This window comes from Nakaseomyces bracarensis (genome assembly GCF_045282275.1).
Source record: "Nakaseomyces bracarensis strain CBM3 chromosome Unknown Scaff12_0, whole genome shotgun sequence".
Lineage (NCBI taxonomy): Eukaryota > Fungi > Ascomycota > Saccharomycetes > Saccharomycetales > Saccharomycetaceae > Nakaseomyces > Nakaseomyces bracarensis.
The window spans coordinates 807,156-823,544 of NW_027263958.1; the positions used below are offsets into that span (position 1 = coordinate 807,156).

General features: G+C 37.0%; 7 protein-coding genes across 7 annotated transcripts; 5 read left to right on the forward strand and 2 right to left on the reverse strand.

Annotated features, from left to right (window-relative positions):
- Window positions 1–973: 973 nt before the first annotated feature.
- NDI1 (NADH-ubiquinone reductase (H(+)-translocating) NDI1) lies at window positions 974–2,545 on the forward strand (the record flags this gene model as incomplete). Its single annotated transcript, XM_071053918.1, has 1 exon — window positions 974–2,545. One exon carries the CDS (start codon window positions 974–976, stop codon window positions 2,543–2,545), a length of 1,572 nt encoding a protein of 523 aa, XP_070910330.1.
- Window positions 2,546–3,246: 701 nt separating this feature from the next.
- Window positions 3,247–4,191, reverse strand: GTR1 (Rag GTPase GTR1; the record flags this gene model as incomplete). The annotated part of the gene is made up of 1 exon (XM_071053919.1): window positions 3,247–4,191. The coding sequence occupies one exon, from the start codon at window positions 4,189–4,191 to the stop codon at window positions 3,247–3,249; it is 945 nt and encodes a 314-aa protein (XP_070910331.1).
- Window positions 4,192–5,388: 1,197 nt separating this feature from the next.
- Window positions 5,389–7,152, forward strand: PHO84 (phosphate transporter PHO84; the record flags this gene model as incomplete). The annotated part of the gene is made up of 1 exon (XM_071053920.1): window positions 5,389–7,152. One exon carries the CDS (start codon window positions 5,389–5,391, stop codon window positions 7,150–7,152), a length of 1,764 nt encoding a protein of 587 aa, XP_070910332.1.
- An 842-nt stretch (window positions 7,153–7,994) lies between these two features.
- Window positions 7,995–9,335, forward strand: TUB3 (alpha-tubulin TUB3; the record flags this gene model as incomplete). The annotated part of the gene is made up of 1 exon (XM_071053921.1): window positions 7,995–9,335. One exon carries the CDS (start codon window positions 7,995–7,997, stop codon window positions 9,333–9,335), a length of 1,341 nt encoding a protein of 446 aa, XP_070910333.1.
- A 924-nt stretch (window positions 9,336–10,259) lies between these two features.
- PGA3 (cytochrome-b5 reductase) lies at window positions 10,260–11,198 on the forward strand (the record flags this gene model as incomplete). Its single annotated transcript, XM_071053922.1, has 1 exon — window positions 10,260–11,198. One exon carries the CDS (start codon window positions 10,260–10,262, stop codon window positions 11,196–11,198), a length of 939 nt encoding a protein of 312 aa, XP_070910334.1.
- Window positions 11,199–11,669: 471 nt separating this feature from the next.
- RSC9 (Rsc9p) lies at window positions 11,670–13,514 on the reverse strand (the record flags this gene model as incomplete). Its single annotated transcript, XM_071053923.1, has 1 exon — window positions 11,670–13,514. The coding sequence occupies one exon, from the start codon at window positions 13,512–13,514 to the stop codon at window positions 11,670–11,672; it is 1,845 nt and encodes a 614-aa protein (XP_070910335.1).
- A 1,141-nt stretch (window positions 13,515–14,655) lies between these two features.
- MSC1 (double-strand break repair enhancer MSC1) lies at window positions 14,656–16,194 on the forward strand (the record flags this gene model as incomplete). The annotated part of the gene is made up of 1 exon (XM_071053924.1): window positions 14,656–16,194. One exon carries the CDS (start codon window positions 14,656–14,658, stop codon window positions 16,192–16,194), a length of 1,539 nt encoding a protein of 512 aa, XP_070910336.1.
- Between the last annotated feature and the right edge of the window lie 195 nt (window positions 16,195–16,389).

Below are 16,389 nucleotides of genomic sequence, written 5' to 3' on the forward strand. Positions count from 1 at the left end.
AAGCTCGGCTGATATATTACATGGTGGAATGGCTAGTCTAGTCTAGTTAATCCGAGATATCGATCAAAAGCTTTTTGTTTTAGAAACTACAAAATGATCCCGAGAATACGGGGGAGGGTCAGAACCCCTGTCCTCTTTTCCTTTTATGTTGATTATCTTATTGGGCTATTCCGTTTATTTTTTTCATTATCATTCTCTGTATTTGGCCCTTTGTCTCTCTACCGTAAAAGACCCAAATCCGGAGTGGTTTATTGTAATTTTTTTTTTTGCTTGTATTTTACTCTACTCTGATTGGTTTAGCTATCAATGTTACGTATAGAAATGTTTCTTACTCTTATTCTTGGCCGCGATTTAAGTGTCACGGTGTAAAGGGAATTATCGCGGGATGTGGGACTTTGATCAAGGTCACTCTTCTTTCTCACCTTTTCGTAGGCCCAATAATAAAAAACCATATGGCTTCGATGGTCTCACTGTGTTCTACTGGAGAGAGATTGATGCTAATGAGCTCATTTGCTTTTTGATTCCCGCATTAGCGAAATGGTTTAAAGGGACAAAGGGGAACATGAAGTAAATTGGAATTTGGGTCTATATGAAAGGTGTGAAAGCGATGAAATGAAAGATTGAATAGAAGATGTGAAGGGGTGTTTTTTTTTTTAAATGGATTAGCGTTTATTGATCGGATTTGTAAACCGATATTTTTTTTTTATCTCGAGGTTAGAAGGGGGATAACTTAGTCCCTTCTCAATATTATTTAATATATATACAAATTTTATAACTACATTCTAAAGAAGACAGAGATACAGAAAAAAAAAATAATATCTCGAAGTAGAGGCATACGTTGTTATAAGAACTACCTTATTTTTTTTTTAATTAAAAGATAACATAGAAAATAAAAATAAACAGTAAAGGGCTAGTAAGATAACATACTTATATATCAACCAAAGGAAAGACTAAACAATTAAAAAAAAAAAAAATGTTGAGTGTGTTACAAAAGTCTATTGTGGTCAAGCGTGCTCCGGGAGCCATAGCTTTATTTCCAAGGTTTAACTCTACGTCTGCCAAGCAGGAGACTCAAGGTGTTGAGAGGAAAGGTACTGGTCCTACTTCTTTCAAGACCATGAAAGTTATCGATCCTGACACAAATGACAAGCCAAGTGTTGTTATTCTGGGGTCTGGCTGGGGTGCTATATCGTTTTTGAAGCACATTGACACTAAGAAGTACAATGTCTCTATTATTTCCCCTAGAAACTACTTCTTGTTCACACCTCTGTTGCCCAGTGCTCCTGTCGGTACAGTGGACGAGAAGTCTATTATGGAACCAGTGGTGAATTTTGCTTTGAAGAAGAAAGGTAATGTTACTTACTATGAAGCTGAGGCCACATCCATCAATCCTGACAGAAACACTGTTACTGTTAATGAATTATGTGCTGTTGAACAAGTTGCTAAGGGTAATAAGGATAAGGGAACAGAGTTTGGTTTGGAGAGAAATAGCGGTGCTGAAATCAAATATGATTATCTAATCACTGCTGTCGGTGCTGAACCAAACACTTTCAACATCCCAGGTGTCGAAAAGTATGGACACTTCATTAAGGAAGTCTCTCATTCCTTAGAGATTAGAAGAAAGTTCTCTGAAAATATCCAAAAGGCTAATCTATTACCAAAGGGTGATCCGGAGAGAAAGAGACTACTATCTATCGTTGTTGTGGGTGGTGGTCCAACTGGTGTCGAAACCGCTGGTGAATTACAAGATTTTGTGCACCAGGAATTGGGTAAGTTCTTGCCAAACTTGGCTGAAGATGTTCAAATTCACTTGGTCGAAGCCTTACCTATTGTCTTGAACATGTTCGAAAAGAAACTATCCTCTTACGCCCAATCTGTACTAGAGAGTACTTCTATCAAGTTGCACTTGAGAACTGCTGTTGGTAAAGTCGAAGAAAAGGTTTTAGTTGCTAAGACTAAACATGAAGACGGATCTACCACTGAAGAGACTATCCCATATGGTACTCTGATCTGGGCTACTGGTAACAAATGTAGACCGGTCATAACTGACTTGTTCAAGAAAATCCCTGAACAAAATAGCTCTACTAGAGCTCTAAACATAAACCCATTCCTGCAGGTCCAGGGTAGTAACAACATCTTTGCCATTGGTGACAATGCATTCTGTGGTTTGCCTCCAACTGCCCAGGTTGCTCATCAACAAGCTGAATACTTGGCTAAGTCATTTGACAAGATGGCCCAACTTCCAAACTTCCACAAGACTCTAGCCGAGAAGAAAGAAAAGTCAGACCTATTGTTTGAAGAAAATAAATTCAAGCCATTCAAGTATACCCATTTAGGTGCTTTAGCTTACTTGGGTTCCGAGAAGGCTATTGCTAACATCACATATGGTAAGAGATCATTCTACACTGGTGGTGGTGTGTTCACTTTCTATATCTGGAGATTAGTGTACTTAGGTATGTTGTTGTCCAACAGATTAAAGTTCAAGGTTGTCAGTGACTGGATTAAATTGGCATTCTTCAGAAGAGATTTCTTCAAGGACATGTAATTTACTCAGAAACAACAAACAACTACTTTAAGGCTATAAGCGTTCCAACAATTAAACAACAAGAAACAATTAACACTCATTGTTGCCATGAAACGGAGAACCAATTGTAAAATATAATGAGACTCATGAAGAAGGAAAGGAAAAAAAAAAGACTGTTTGACGTTCCCAAAAAAAAAAAAAAAAAATTTTTTTCTATTATTTATCAGTTGTTGCTTTTAACTTAAGGCGTGTACATATTCAATCCGAAAATACAATGAAATCACCATACGAAAAGCTGACTTTTCGAAATAATGAAAAGCAAAGCAATTAATATAGCATCCTTCCCTCCATTGTTATTTATGTATTTATTCTATATATTTATCCAAATTCCTATATGAAAAAAGAAATAAAAAAATGAAAATATTTAAGAAATTGACAAGAAAAACTAAATATTATAAAGATATACTATTTAACCCATCGTAGAAATCGTTTATATCCCACATGTATAATAGTAGAACACACCATAATAACTTGACATTTATTGTACCATCAAGAATATTAGTTTCAACAGAAAATGCTTTTTTTCTTTTTCTGTTTGTTAAATTATATTAAGTTATATTAGATTATATCTTCCTTTTTTCTTTTTTTATTTTTTAATACAAGTCGATAGTAATCTATAAAGAAACTTATGTATAACTATAATAATCCCATTAGGTGATATCTCATTCAAAAACTAGGCCAGCCTTTTTGATATTTTCCAGTACCAATTGATGAGATTCATAAGAAGAGTTCAGTACAATGAAGCATACCATATTTGATGAAAGCTCACTTACGTAAATACTATCATTTAATACTAGGTTCTTGAATCCACTCTTCAGTTTCGTACAACTTTCTTTATAATTTTTCATTATATTTGATATTTTTTCAAATCTCTTGGGATCCAATTTACCTCCTTCTATTGTATTTGTGGTGCCAGAGGCATGTGGTACTACTGCAGAATCCACATTGCTCGAACATATCACCAGACATGTGGTCTTTTCGAATAATATAATCTCATAGGCATCCATCACTGCCTTCAATTTCTTTAAGTTCTGTTGGTGTTCTGACATGTTTGGTATTAACGAGCAAACAATCTGTGACCATGCTTTGTAAAGACTCTCATCCCATATCGAGGTTGGGAAACCTACCAGTTCAGGGAACCCAAAGTCACTCGAAGTCTCCTTCAATTTTTTCATCATCAGGTGGAACAACTCGTCTCTCTTATCCAACTGCACCAGATCCATCTTATGCAGTAGAACGAATATCTTCGCATCCGGCGAGTACTTTCGTAACTGCCTCAGCGCTCTCGTGAATATCTCTATATCTTTCATCACCTCTTGTGACTCCACGTCAAACACATGTATAAGAACTTGGACCATTTGAAAGATGTGGTCCTTCTGTTTCGTGAAATAGTTCTCCATAAACACATCCTGGCCACCACAATCCCACAGATTCAGCGTCATGTTCCCAAGAAACCGAAGATGACTATGCTCAACATCAATGGTAACACCTAACCTCCTGGTATCAAACGCACTATAATTACTAAATATAATAGACCTCATCGACGACTTACCGGACCCAGACCGGCCCATCAACAATAACTTCTTCCTATTCCCAGAATCATCCATTTTGTTTGTTGTCGTTGTTGTTCTTATTATTGTTAATATGTTATCTAGCTCCACCTTTTCTAATAAGCACTATACGTCCTTATATATAGCTTAACTAATTCAAAAAAAATTAAGCATAGAACGACGCACACACTATGAAAGAAACCCTATTTCCGTTTTTAAGCTTTCCTTTCATTCTACTTTTAGTAAACCCTAAAAAGTAAAAACCCTAAAAACGCATCTCATATATTACAAGGATGTAACTTAATACGTAAACCACGCCACACTCGTATATGAATATATCTCAGCCAAGAGGGGGAGGACCCCATGTGCATAGTTACCCAGCATAGGCACGGTGAGACGCACGGCAGAGGAATGACTCCTTTTTTATTTATTTAAATTTCATTTTCAGTTGTGCGAGTGTTGGAAGAGAAAGTATCACAGAGCGAGTGTTGTACAACGGGAAGCGAGAATACCCGATGAGAGCCGAAAAGCGATGGGTACAAAGCGAGATGTAAGAGAGAAAGAGGGGGGGGGAGAAGGGAACAGATAGCGTAGAAAGAGGGGCACAGCACACAGCACAGCACACAGCACAGCACAGCATAGCATAGAGAAAAAGAGAGAGAGAGCCCACATGGGGGAGGGCACCTAATTAAATACAGCACGGGGCCTATAGAAGAAAAAAAGCTACGTTATATAAGTGGTTTCCTAAATTTGCTGCGTACGTTTCTGAGTATTCCAATATTTTTTTCGGAGTGTAAGTTTTTGGAGACGCACGTGGGCGGTTAAAAAATAAAATAAAATTCATTGCCAAACACCAAGCTAATAGATAAAGAGAGACTGAAAGAAAAAAAAAAAGAAAAAGACCATAGTAAATTAAGACTATGCCATGAGACAAATTATATGGCATGCAACCAAATAGGGTTAATAGCGGGAGATGGCAGACATATTAAGATACAGACACACATACTAAGACACACACACACACACACACACACACACACACACACACGTGTGGGAAGTAATTAAGTTTGGATTGGATGGATGTAGAGAGGGATAGATTCCCAATCTCAAATACACATATATAAAGAAGAGTGATTATAATATACTAATTTCATAAGATGTTAATTCTATATCTTAATATATAATAATCAATAGACAAGACAAACAAATATATATAACAATAATATTAAAAAAAAAAAGTACAAAACTAATATAATGAGTATTGAAAAGGATGAAGTGCTGATTGGCACCAAGGAGAAGAAAGAAGTTCCTGTACATATTACTGAGGGTGGTAATTTGGCATTCCACAATTATTTGAAAGATTTTGCTCATATCGAAGATCCATTGGAGAGAAGAAGATTGGCGTTACAGAAAATTGATGAGAAGCCGTTCGGATGGGAACAAGTGCGTACAATTCTTATTGCCGGTGTCGGTTTCCTGACCGACTCGTACGATATCTTCGCTATTAACTTGTCTATCTCGATGATGGCCTATGTCTTCTGGCAAGGTAACATGCCTTCTTCTACACAGACACTGCTGAAAGTGAGTACCTCTGTCGGTACCGTGATCGGGCAGCTCGGGTTCGGTACTATGGCCGATATCGTCGGTCGTAAGAAAATCTACGGTTTGGAACTGATTGTCATGATCGCTACAACTATTCTACAGACTACTATTGGAAGATCTCCAGCTATCAACTTCCCAGCTGTGCTGGCTTTCTACCGTATTATCATGGGTATCGGTATCGGTGGTGACTACCCACTTTCGTCTATCATTACATCTGAGTTTGCCACGACTAAATGGAGAGGTGCCATTATGGGTGCTGTGTTTGCTAACCAGGCCTGGGGTCAGATTGCTGGTGGTATTGTTGCCCTAGTTTTGATCCGTGCTTACAAGCCTGACTTAATCCACGCTAATTCCGGTGCCGAGTGTGACTACGTCTGTCAAAAGGCCTGTGACCAAATGTGGAGAATCTTGATCGGTTTCGGTGCTATTCCAGGTGTTATTGGTCTGTACTTTAGACTGACCATCCCAGAATCCCCAAGATACGCCCTAGATGTCAAGGAAAACATTGAACTTCCAAAGGGCGTGACAGCCGCCAACGTCAGCGTCGACGAGGACGAAGATTATGTTAACTTGGACAGATCCAGCACCGCCGTTGAAATCAGCAGTGCTTACCCACCACCAAAGAAGGCTTCCTGGAAGGATTTCTGGCACCATTTTGGCCAATGGAAATACGGTAAGATCTTGGTCGGTACAGCTGGTTCCTGGTTTGTCCTTGATGTCGCATTCTACGGTTTAAGTTTGAACACTGCAGTTATTCTTCAGACTATTGGTTATGCTGGTTCCAAAAACGTTTACCACAAGTTGGATGACTCTGCTATTGGTAACTTGATTTTGATCTGTGCCGGTTCGTTGCCAGGTTACTGGGCTACCGTTTTCACTGTCGATACCGTTGGTAGAAAACCAATTCAGTTCATGGGTTTCTGTATTTTGACTGCTCTATTCTGTATCATTGGTTTTGCATACCATAAGATCAGTGACCGTGGTCTATTGGCACTATATGTCTTGTGTCAATTCTTCCAGAACTTCGGTCCTAACGTGACTACTTTCATTGTTCCAGGTGAGGTTTTCCCAACCAGATATAGATCTACTGCTCATGGTATCTCCGCTGCTTGTGGTAAAGTCGGTGCCATTATTGCCCAAACTGCTCTAGGTACGTTGATTAACCACAATTGTGCTCGTGATGGTAAGCCATTAAACTGTTGGTTACCACATGTTATGGAAATCTTCGCTCTGTTCATGCTGCTGGGTATCTTTTTGACGCTTTTGATCCCTGAAACCAAGAGAATGACCCTGGAGGAAATCTCTGAAAGATACCACGATGAAGTAGATGTCACAAAGATTCCAATTCCAAGCACTCAACCAATCTCACCTGATTCTCCTTCATCTTCATCCATTTCTGACAGTAGAATGGTTTAAAAAAAAACCAACATTTTTCACTCAATTTAATAAAAAACATAATGACATTTCCCATGAACAAATGAAAAAAAAACAAACAATTTTGTACACTAGCAGATTTTATTTCAAAAAATAAAACATCTTTAAAGAAGGACTAAGGATTTTTTTAAAGAAGATATGTATATATTAAAATTATCAACTGGCAACAAACTATCCTTCCATTTTATTTATAATTAACTTGGCTTTATACTTTCGTTATCCATTTCCATCATACAACATTTTTTTTTTTATCTCCATTTATTTTATAGATATTAATAAAACAACAACAATATAGTTAAGAAAAAAAAAGAATCAACATATTCACTATAATCATAATATAAACATAAAATATTCAATACATTTTCTAATCATCACTAATTGTTTTCTAAATATAATTGCTAAACTGGCTGAATTCTAAATGATTAGTAGCTGTATCATATGATACGTACACACGTGCCATATATTACATCTTCCCATGTAAAAATCACCAATATTTCCTATTTAGGAAAACATGTAAACAAAGGGGATGTTATTAAAAATCCAATTATAAATGTATCACTTTCAACGTTAAATAATGTGACTTGGTGTAGGTGGTTTGTGTGCGGTTTCCCAAATTTTTATTGTTTTTTTTAAGTTTACTGAGGGTTTTGGTCAGAGACACGAAAAATTTAAGAATAAACACATTAGTAGAAGTAAATTTCGATTATTAAAAGACAATCATCAGTAGTTCTTTATTTATAGAGGTAACGATATTCTTACTTAGATATAAGGAAGAAACAATAGATATAAAATAATAAAATAAAAGAATACAGCTTAAAAAAATAATGAGAGAAGTTATTAGTATTAATGTAGGGCAAGCCGGTTGTCAGATCGGTAATGCTTGTTGGGAGTTATACTCTTTAGAACATGGTATTAGGCCGGATGGGTATTTGGAGGAAGGTTTGACGAAGCCAAAGGGTGGTGAAGAAGGTTTTTCCACTTTCTTTTACGAGACCGGGTCAGGTAAGTACGTTCCTCGTGCTGTGTATGTTGATTTGGAACCTAATGTTATCGACGAAGTTCGTACTGGGCCATACAAGGATCTATTTCATCCTGAACAATTGATTAACGGTAAGGAGGATGCCGCCAACAACTATGCCCGTGGTCACTACACTGTCGGGAGAGATCTACTGGATGACATATTGGAAAGAATAGGTAAGATTGCTGACCAGTGTGACGGTCTGCAAGGTTTCTTGTTTACACATTCTCTAGGTGGTGGTACCGGTTCAGGTCTAGGTTCTTTGTTGCTAGAGCAATTGTCCACTGAATACGGAAAGAAGTCTAAGCTGGAGTTTGCTGTCTACCCAGCTCCACAACTGTCTACCTCCGTGGTCGAACCATATAACACCGTATTGACTACACATACTACTCTAGAACACGCAGACTGTACGTTTATGGTCGATAACGAAGCTATTTATGACATGTGTAAGAAGAATTTGGATATCACCAGACCAAGTTTCTCTAACTTGAACAATCTAGTGGCGCAAGTAGTGTCCTCTGTTACCGCTTCCCTAAGATTCGATGGTTCTTTGAATGTTGATCTAAATGAATTCCAAACTAACTTGGTGCCATACCCAAGAATCCATTTCCCATTGGTATCTTACGCCCCAATCTTATCCAAGAACAAAGCCAACCACGAATCTAATTCTGTCCCAGAGATCACAAATGCTTGTTTCGAACCTGGTAACCAAATGGTCAAGTGTGACCCAAGAAGCGGGAAATACATGGCCACTTGTCTTCTGTATAGAGGTGACGTGGTAACGAGAGATGTACAGCAAACTGTTGCCCAATTAAAGAATAAGAAGACCATCCAAATGGTGGACTGGTGTCCAACTGGTTTCAAGATCGGTATCTGCTACGAACCACCAACTGCTACTCCTAACTCCCAACTGTCGGCTGTCAAGAGAGCCGTGTGTATGTTATCTAACACCACCGCCATCGCTGACGCTTGGAAGAGAATAGATAGAAAATTCGATCTAATGTACTCTAAGCGTGCGTTTGTACACTGGTATGTCGGTGAAGGTATGGAAGAAGGTGAGTTCACAGAAGCTAGAGAAGATTTGGCTGCTCTAGAAAGAGACTACATCGAAGTTGGTGCTGATTCTTATGGTGATGAAGAATTTTAAGAAATAAAAAAAAAAAAAAGAAAACTTCCAAAGATCATCAAGGCTAGGAAAATCAAAGAAAAAATAATAAAATATTACAGTTAATTGGGTTGATCTTACAATTTTATTTTTATTACCTATTTGAATTCTTTGTCACTGTGTTCTTTCCTCTATTAAAATAATTTTTTTTATTACAAAATTGTCTTCTCAACAACGTCTACAATTTATTATATTTTATCCTTCAGGAACCAAGATTTTAAAGGATATCCCCAACACAAATTCCAATCGTTACCCCCCACATTCTAATTTTTTTCAATCAATAGTAGCAAATGGTTTACCTTTAACTATTTTATTCTTCCTTTTACTATTATTATTTTTCTTTTTTATATCATATTATTATTTTATTATTTGCGATAACTGTAATTTCAATTTATTTCCTATTAAATCTTTTTTTTTTCTATTACTTTTCAAACCTTTAAATTTGAAGAACCCTTTATTATACGTATTTAGAGTTAATGCTGTTATATAGATATATATACGTACGCTCATTAACCCAAACCCAATTGCTTGCCATAATATACAGGTAATGTTGTTATTAACTCTATAATAGAAACACCTCTATAATATTGCTTAGTTGGGCCATAAATTGTTATTATATCATAATTATAAATTTCAATGTTTTCTCAAAGGTGAGGCCTTTAATTTCATATTTTTCCATTGTTTTGATTGATTTACGCTTAGAAACAGCTGTAGCGCGTGGTGGCAAAGTGTCAAATTTCAACAAAATGGAAAATTTTGGAAAAAAAATATTAAAAACACTAAATAGAGCTTACTTATAAAAGCTCATCGCATCAATTATTTATATAAAAACCATAATATTTGTTCCAAGAGGTTTATTTCGCTTATACTTGAGGTCATAGATATAAGTAAGAAGGACTTATTAGGATGAGTGACGATATAATTGAGCATAAGAACATATTGGATGAACCATTACATGGTTTATACATTCCAGCAGGTCTGTTTGTGGCTGGTATTGCCATCATGACTTATTTGTCTGGTGAACCAAAAATATTACTGGCACTATTGGTGCTAGGTATGTTGATTGGTGTTAGATTTTTCGCAGCCTTCCAGAGAAGAAGGTCTTTGTACCCAGATAAGTGGACATCACTAGAACTAGAAGATCAAACTCTGATCTCTAAAAATACTGCCATCTACCGTTTCAAATTGAAAACCCCATTGGAAACAGTTGAGATCCCATCCGGCCACCATGTTCAGGTCAGAGTATATATCGACGGTAAAGAAGAGATCAGAAACTATAACCCAATTAGCTCTAGATACGAGAGAGGCCATCTTGATTTGTTGGTCAAATCTTATAAGGACGGTAGAGTTTCCAAGCATTTTGCTTCTATGAAACCTGGTGAGACCGTCGACTTTAGAGGTCCAGTTGGGTCTTTGGTCTACAAGCCAAACACTTACAAGAACATCGGTATGGTATGTGGTGGTTCTGGTATCACTCCAGCTCTTCAAATGCTAAACGATATCATCACTGTTCCAGAAGATTTAACCAAGCTCTCGCTAATCTACTGTAATGTTACTGAAAATGACATTTTACTAAAGGATGAGTTAGATGATATGGCCGAAAAATATCCACATTTCGATGTACATTACATTATCTCTCAAGGATCTGAAACCTGGGATGGCGATGTGGGACATATTTCTAAGGAATATATGGAGAAGTTCTTACCAAGTCCATCTGATGACAGCAGACTATTGATCTGTGGTCCAGAAGGTTTTTCCGAAAATGTTTTTAAATACGCCAAGGAACTAGGATGGAAGATGGATTTTGCTAAATCCAAGGGTGATGAACATGTTTTTGTCTTCTAGGCTGAAAATTATTTTACATTTATTGTTCCAACTTTTATTTTATTTACACTCATAATAGTACACCCCATTCTTTTGATGACTACTTTTTAAAACAACTACTTTCATTAAAAGATTAACGCTGTAAAAATAATGATACTGAATTTGATAACTCAAACAAAACAAACAAAAAAAAAAAAAAAAAAAAAATCTACAAGATACCCTGATACACCTTCCTTTGTCTCATAAATAATAAATGTATAATTTATATCGGCATAGCACATTTATTAGCTACTATACGCTCTTTATATATATGTGAATCTTTAATTCTCATTTTAGTTAAATTCACAGTTAGTATTATTTATATACTAAATCTAAATATGTATTTAAATATTATTACAACTTTATAAATACTTGTAATTAGTCTCTTCAATAACATGCTAGTGAGTACAATGAAATGAAAGAAAAAAGTTAAAATCTATCCCATATCCTTAATCAAATCATCAAAACATTGTCCATGTATTCAGATAACACGGAATTCATAGGTGGAATATCTGCAAGCTCGTGCAATAGTACTGGTTTAATGGTTTGGCAGAACTTAATTCCTGGCCCCTCTGTATCATTGGATACTAAGCACAAAAATGAAGCTGCCGCCTTGGATACATCTGATAATTCATCAGAGAACGTAATTTGCGGTAGTGACTCTTGTTTGGCTGGTATAATGTTATCTCCATCACTAACCAAAAACTTAGAGGAGCTTACATTTTCTTTTCCGGCAAGTAACGTGCTCTCTCGTACTGTGATTGCTTGAGGCCTAGGTTGAATACCTTTAATTACAAATCTTTTCTTACCAGTATCAGGCTCTGTTACAACCATAGCTGATGCGCCTTTAAAAGCGTTAGAGACATTTTTAATGAATTCTACAGCTGGTAATAGCTTTCTACCAATATCCCGTAGCTTTGGGCCAAAAGTTGATTCGTAAGCACGCCATAGTGATATTTGAGTGAACTCTGAGTCGTCTATACATTCGAAGCAGCATCTTATCCACGTAGTTGATCTCATTGGTTCTTCCATAGCAAAAAGTTCAGCAAAAATATCATCGCTTAGCATTGGAACATCCTTTGGAGGAGGTGGTCTCAAACGTCTTACCAATTTAATATCTGTATTTTCTATTGCGGAATAGTCAGGTAGCTGTATATTATATCTTAATAGCTTTGGAATGATTGAGGTGAAAATCGAGAATCTCTCTGAATCTGAGAACAATTCCTTGATTCTTTGATTACCAGGTAGAATATATTGGTAAAGGAAGTCCAAAGATGCAATAACTAATTCTTCATCCAATTCTATGAGTAGGAAACAAGCAATCTGTGTTAATGTAGAAGGGTCAATGTTATCTACTACACTCTCCTCGTCAGCTTTCGATCTAACAAGTAATCGCGACAACGATCTCAATATCGATATTACCATCGACCTGTCTCTAGTATAGCTTAAAATTGTTAGTAGTGATAAGAAATATGGGTCACCTTTCATTGCTGGTGCCATATAGGAAGACATAGCTTCCATCAGATCGAGAGAGTAATGTATTATTTCGTTCATGTATGAGTTATTAGATTCGTATACCGTCCAGGAATCTTCACAGTCACTCAAGGAAGCGTATTTCTGCAACACAAAGAGAAGAAATTTCTTTATTGGTTCGTATCTAATTAAAGCTTGCACAGATTCCTGGTCCTGAGCCAAATTTCTCAGTATCAAGAGGCAGTTCAATGCTGCTTGCAGCTCTTCCATAGTTGTGGTTTCATAGATCAGAGGTACATTAAAATTTTCTATCAGTTCTACCAATGGTTGAATGAATCCGTTAAATAAAGGTAGCAGATCTTTATCCTTCTGCAAGCTGATCATATAAGGTGCTTTGTTACTATATGCAAGGTATTTCTTCATTGACCATTTTATCTCTTCGGGGATACCACTAATCAAAGCCATACGCATTCTAGTCAGATCATCTACACCACGAGCAGTTTCTCTAGGGATATTCTGGAATACATGTAAGTTAGCTAAGGAGTAGCTCTTAGGATCCACCGCTGAAGGTTGTCCATTTTGATTGTTCGACATACCGCTCGACAATTCTTTCGTCACGCGGATCGGCACAGCCATAATATTCTTGAAACCGGGTTGTGGCTGTACTACTTCATCCATCAACATTGGACTTCCACTTCCAGCACGCATATCGTTCATACCCATACCCATACCCATACCGATGCCCATCCCCATTCCAACACCATTACCACTCATGTTTGCTGAACCAGGACCAGGAGCACCTACTCCATTCATTTGTGGAAACATAATTAGAAAATTCTATTTATCCTTTACCCTTTCCCTTAATAAGAATTCCTTTCAATTCAAAATTAGTCACTATTCTAGATAATAATATTGATATATAATTGTAAAACGCCAAATATACGCCCTCTCTCTCTCTTCTCTATAGCGTTAGGGCTTCAAAACAGCAAAAGAGCGAGAAGCTCTCCCAAAAATTTTATGTAATGTTAGACGTAATTGCACGTTTAATACGTATTAAGATATACGTAACGTGACATGGCGTATACTAGTATACTACACAACGTGAGATAACGTACAGTACGATATCTTGTATATATTTAATGTTTAATGAAATAATAAGAAGAGGATAATATAAGAATCGATGATTTTTTTAATACCCAATTTCTAGATGAGTTCCATGGAACAGGAACATACGGCTACAAAAAAAAAAAAGTGGTATTTATATATTAGAATAACATTGTTGTTATTTTTCTTCTTCTTTTCTTTGTTTCTTGCTTTTGCTATTTAGGGAGTTGTAAAAATAAATTCTAGAACAGATTATACTATATCAATTTATCCCTGAAAGAAGAGTTATACAAACCTTCTTTTGCTTGTTATCGTAGTGATAATAAGAATACAATATAAAAGCAATGGGGCAATAACATTAAAAAAAAAAGAAAAAGAAACAGTAGCAGAAATTAAGGGAATTCGGAAGGGAAAAAGAAGAAAGGGCTAGTTTAGATATATTATAGCCTTATGGTAGCATATGCAACTATCGAAAAACTAAAGAAAAAAGAAAGTATTAGGGAGAAAAAAGAAAACTATACTTGATTTAATCATTGCTATGAACATCAAGTGTTAATATAAAATAACAAACATAAAAATAAGGGATGAGATGGTATTTTTTTAATTAATTTAAATTTTTTAATCATTAACCAAAATAAAATAAGTACTAGTAGAGATATTTATAAGGGAAATAGGGTAAAAGGAAGAGAGAAAAAAAAACGAATACTAAATATATATATATAAAGAAAAAAATTATTTCACTTCGATATATAAGTTAGAATAAAAAGTAGAAATATATATTCTTTTTTCTTTCTCTTTCTTAAGGATAGAATTAAAACAGAATAGGAAATAATAAAAAAAATAAGAATAACATAAACACAAAATGAAGCTGAACAGTGTTTTAATTACAGCTGTTGCTATTGCATATGTTGATGCGCTAGGCTCATCTAATGATGGGTTAATCTCTAGTATTAGGGATAAGTTTACCAAGAGGGATTTGATGGAGTATGTCAATGACTATTCTGATGATTTGAGTAAGACATTTTCCAAGTCTAAGGATGAGCTTATTAAGGACCTTGAGGACAAGTGGGAGTCTGCTAAGGATGCTACTGGGTATAACAACAACCAGAACTGGTGGAATACGTGGGGTACTGACCAACAGCAGTTCCCATGGCTAGCTGGGTTTGCTGGTAAGCAACAAGGAAAGGCTGAGCAAAAATACAATGATTTGAAAGGGTGGTTCTTTGACTCTTGGTCTCAGGATTCTCTGATGAAGTTTTTGGCCAAGTATGACTTGCCTCATGATGCTAGTCAATCTAAGGATCAATTGATTAAGACTATCAAGGACAACTATGACCACATTTCCAAGAAGCTGGACATTTCTGGATACTACCCATCTTCCTCTTACTTTGACGACTGGTCTACTAAGGATCTCCAAGACTGGCTGGGCCACTATAAGATCAAGTACGACGAGGCCACTGACAAGAGGGACCAATTGATCAGCCTAGTGAAGAAGAACATCTACCAAGTGTCTCAGGATGTCGACAACAAGCGTGTTGAGCTCTTGAACCAGTTGGACATCTCTAAGCTAGACTTGTTTGACAAGGCCGGTGAGATTAAGGACAATGTCTTTGACACATGGGACGATGCTCAGATCGAGGGCTGGCTAAGAAGCCACGGTGTTGCTGTCAAGGAGAACGCCAAGGACCAGAAGGAGTACTTGCACGACTTGGCCAAGACCCACGCCAGCTTACTAAAGGACGATGCTGACTGGTATGTCAACTACATGCAAGACAAGGCCTCTCCATTTTTGCAGAGACAAGCCAACAAGGCTGTCAAGGTCTCCAAGGACAGTTTCTTCGGTCTCTTCAACTTCTTGAAGGACAAGAAGGACGACGTCATGTACAGTTTCGACCAATGGGACACGGACAAGTTGAAGGGGTACCTTGATGGTTACAAAGTGAAGTACGCCAAGGATGCCACCGAGGACCAGTTGCGCGAGCTAGCCGTGTCCACGAAGAAGAAATGGTTCCAGAGTCTTCCAAAGGAGTACACCGACGACTTCTTGAGCTGGCTCAAGGACAAGAAGGACAACATCGCCGAGCACGGTTCCGACACTTACGACTACTTGGTGAACGAGTTGACGAACGTACAACGCGGGGCCTCCAACTTGAAGGACGACGTTGCGAACAAGTTCATCGACTCCTTCCAAGGCTGGAGCACCGACGACTTGACTCAGTACTTGAACAAAGTCGGCGTGCAAGTGAAACAAGGCATGTACAGCCGTGAAGAACTAGTCGACATGGCCCGTGACAACACTAACTGGTTGTTCAACAAGATCACCCCAGACCCATGGTACAAACGCGCCGTAAAGAAAGCTACAAACGTCGCCTCAATGGTCTTCCACAACCTCTTCTACTAAAAAATATATATAATATAATTTTAATATGTAAAAGAGAATAAAAAAATACTAAGCAATCTACATTCGTCTCATCTTCCTTCCACACTCCCCACGGCATTATAAATAATCACCGAACAACATCACCTAATAACATCACCCAACACGACATAACGTAAGGAGATACTAATAACTAACGGCTGCAAAATTCAGTTTAAA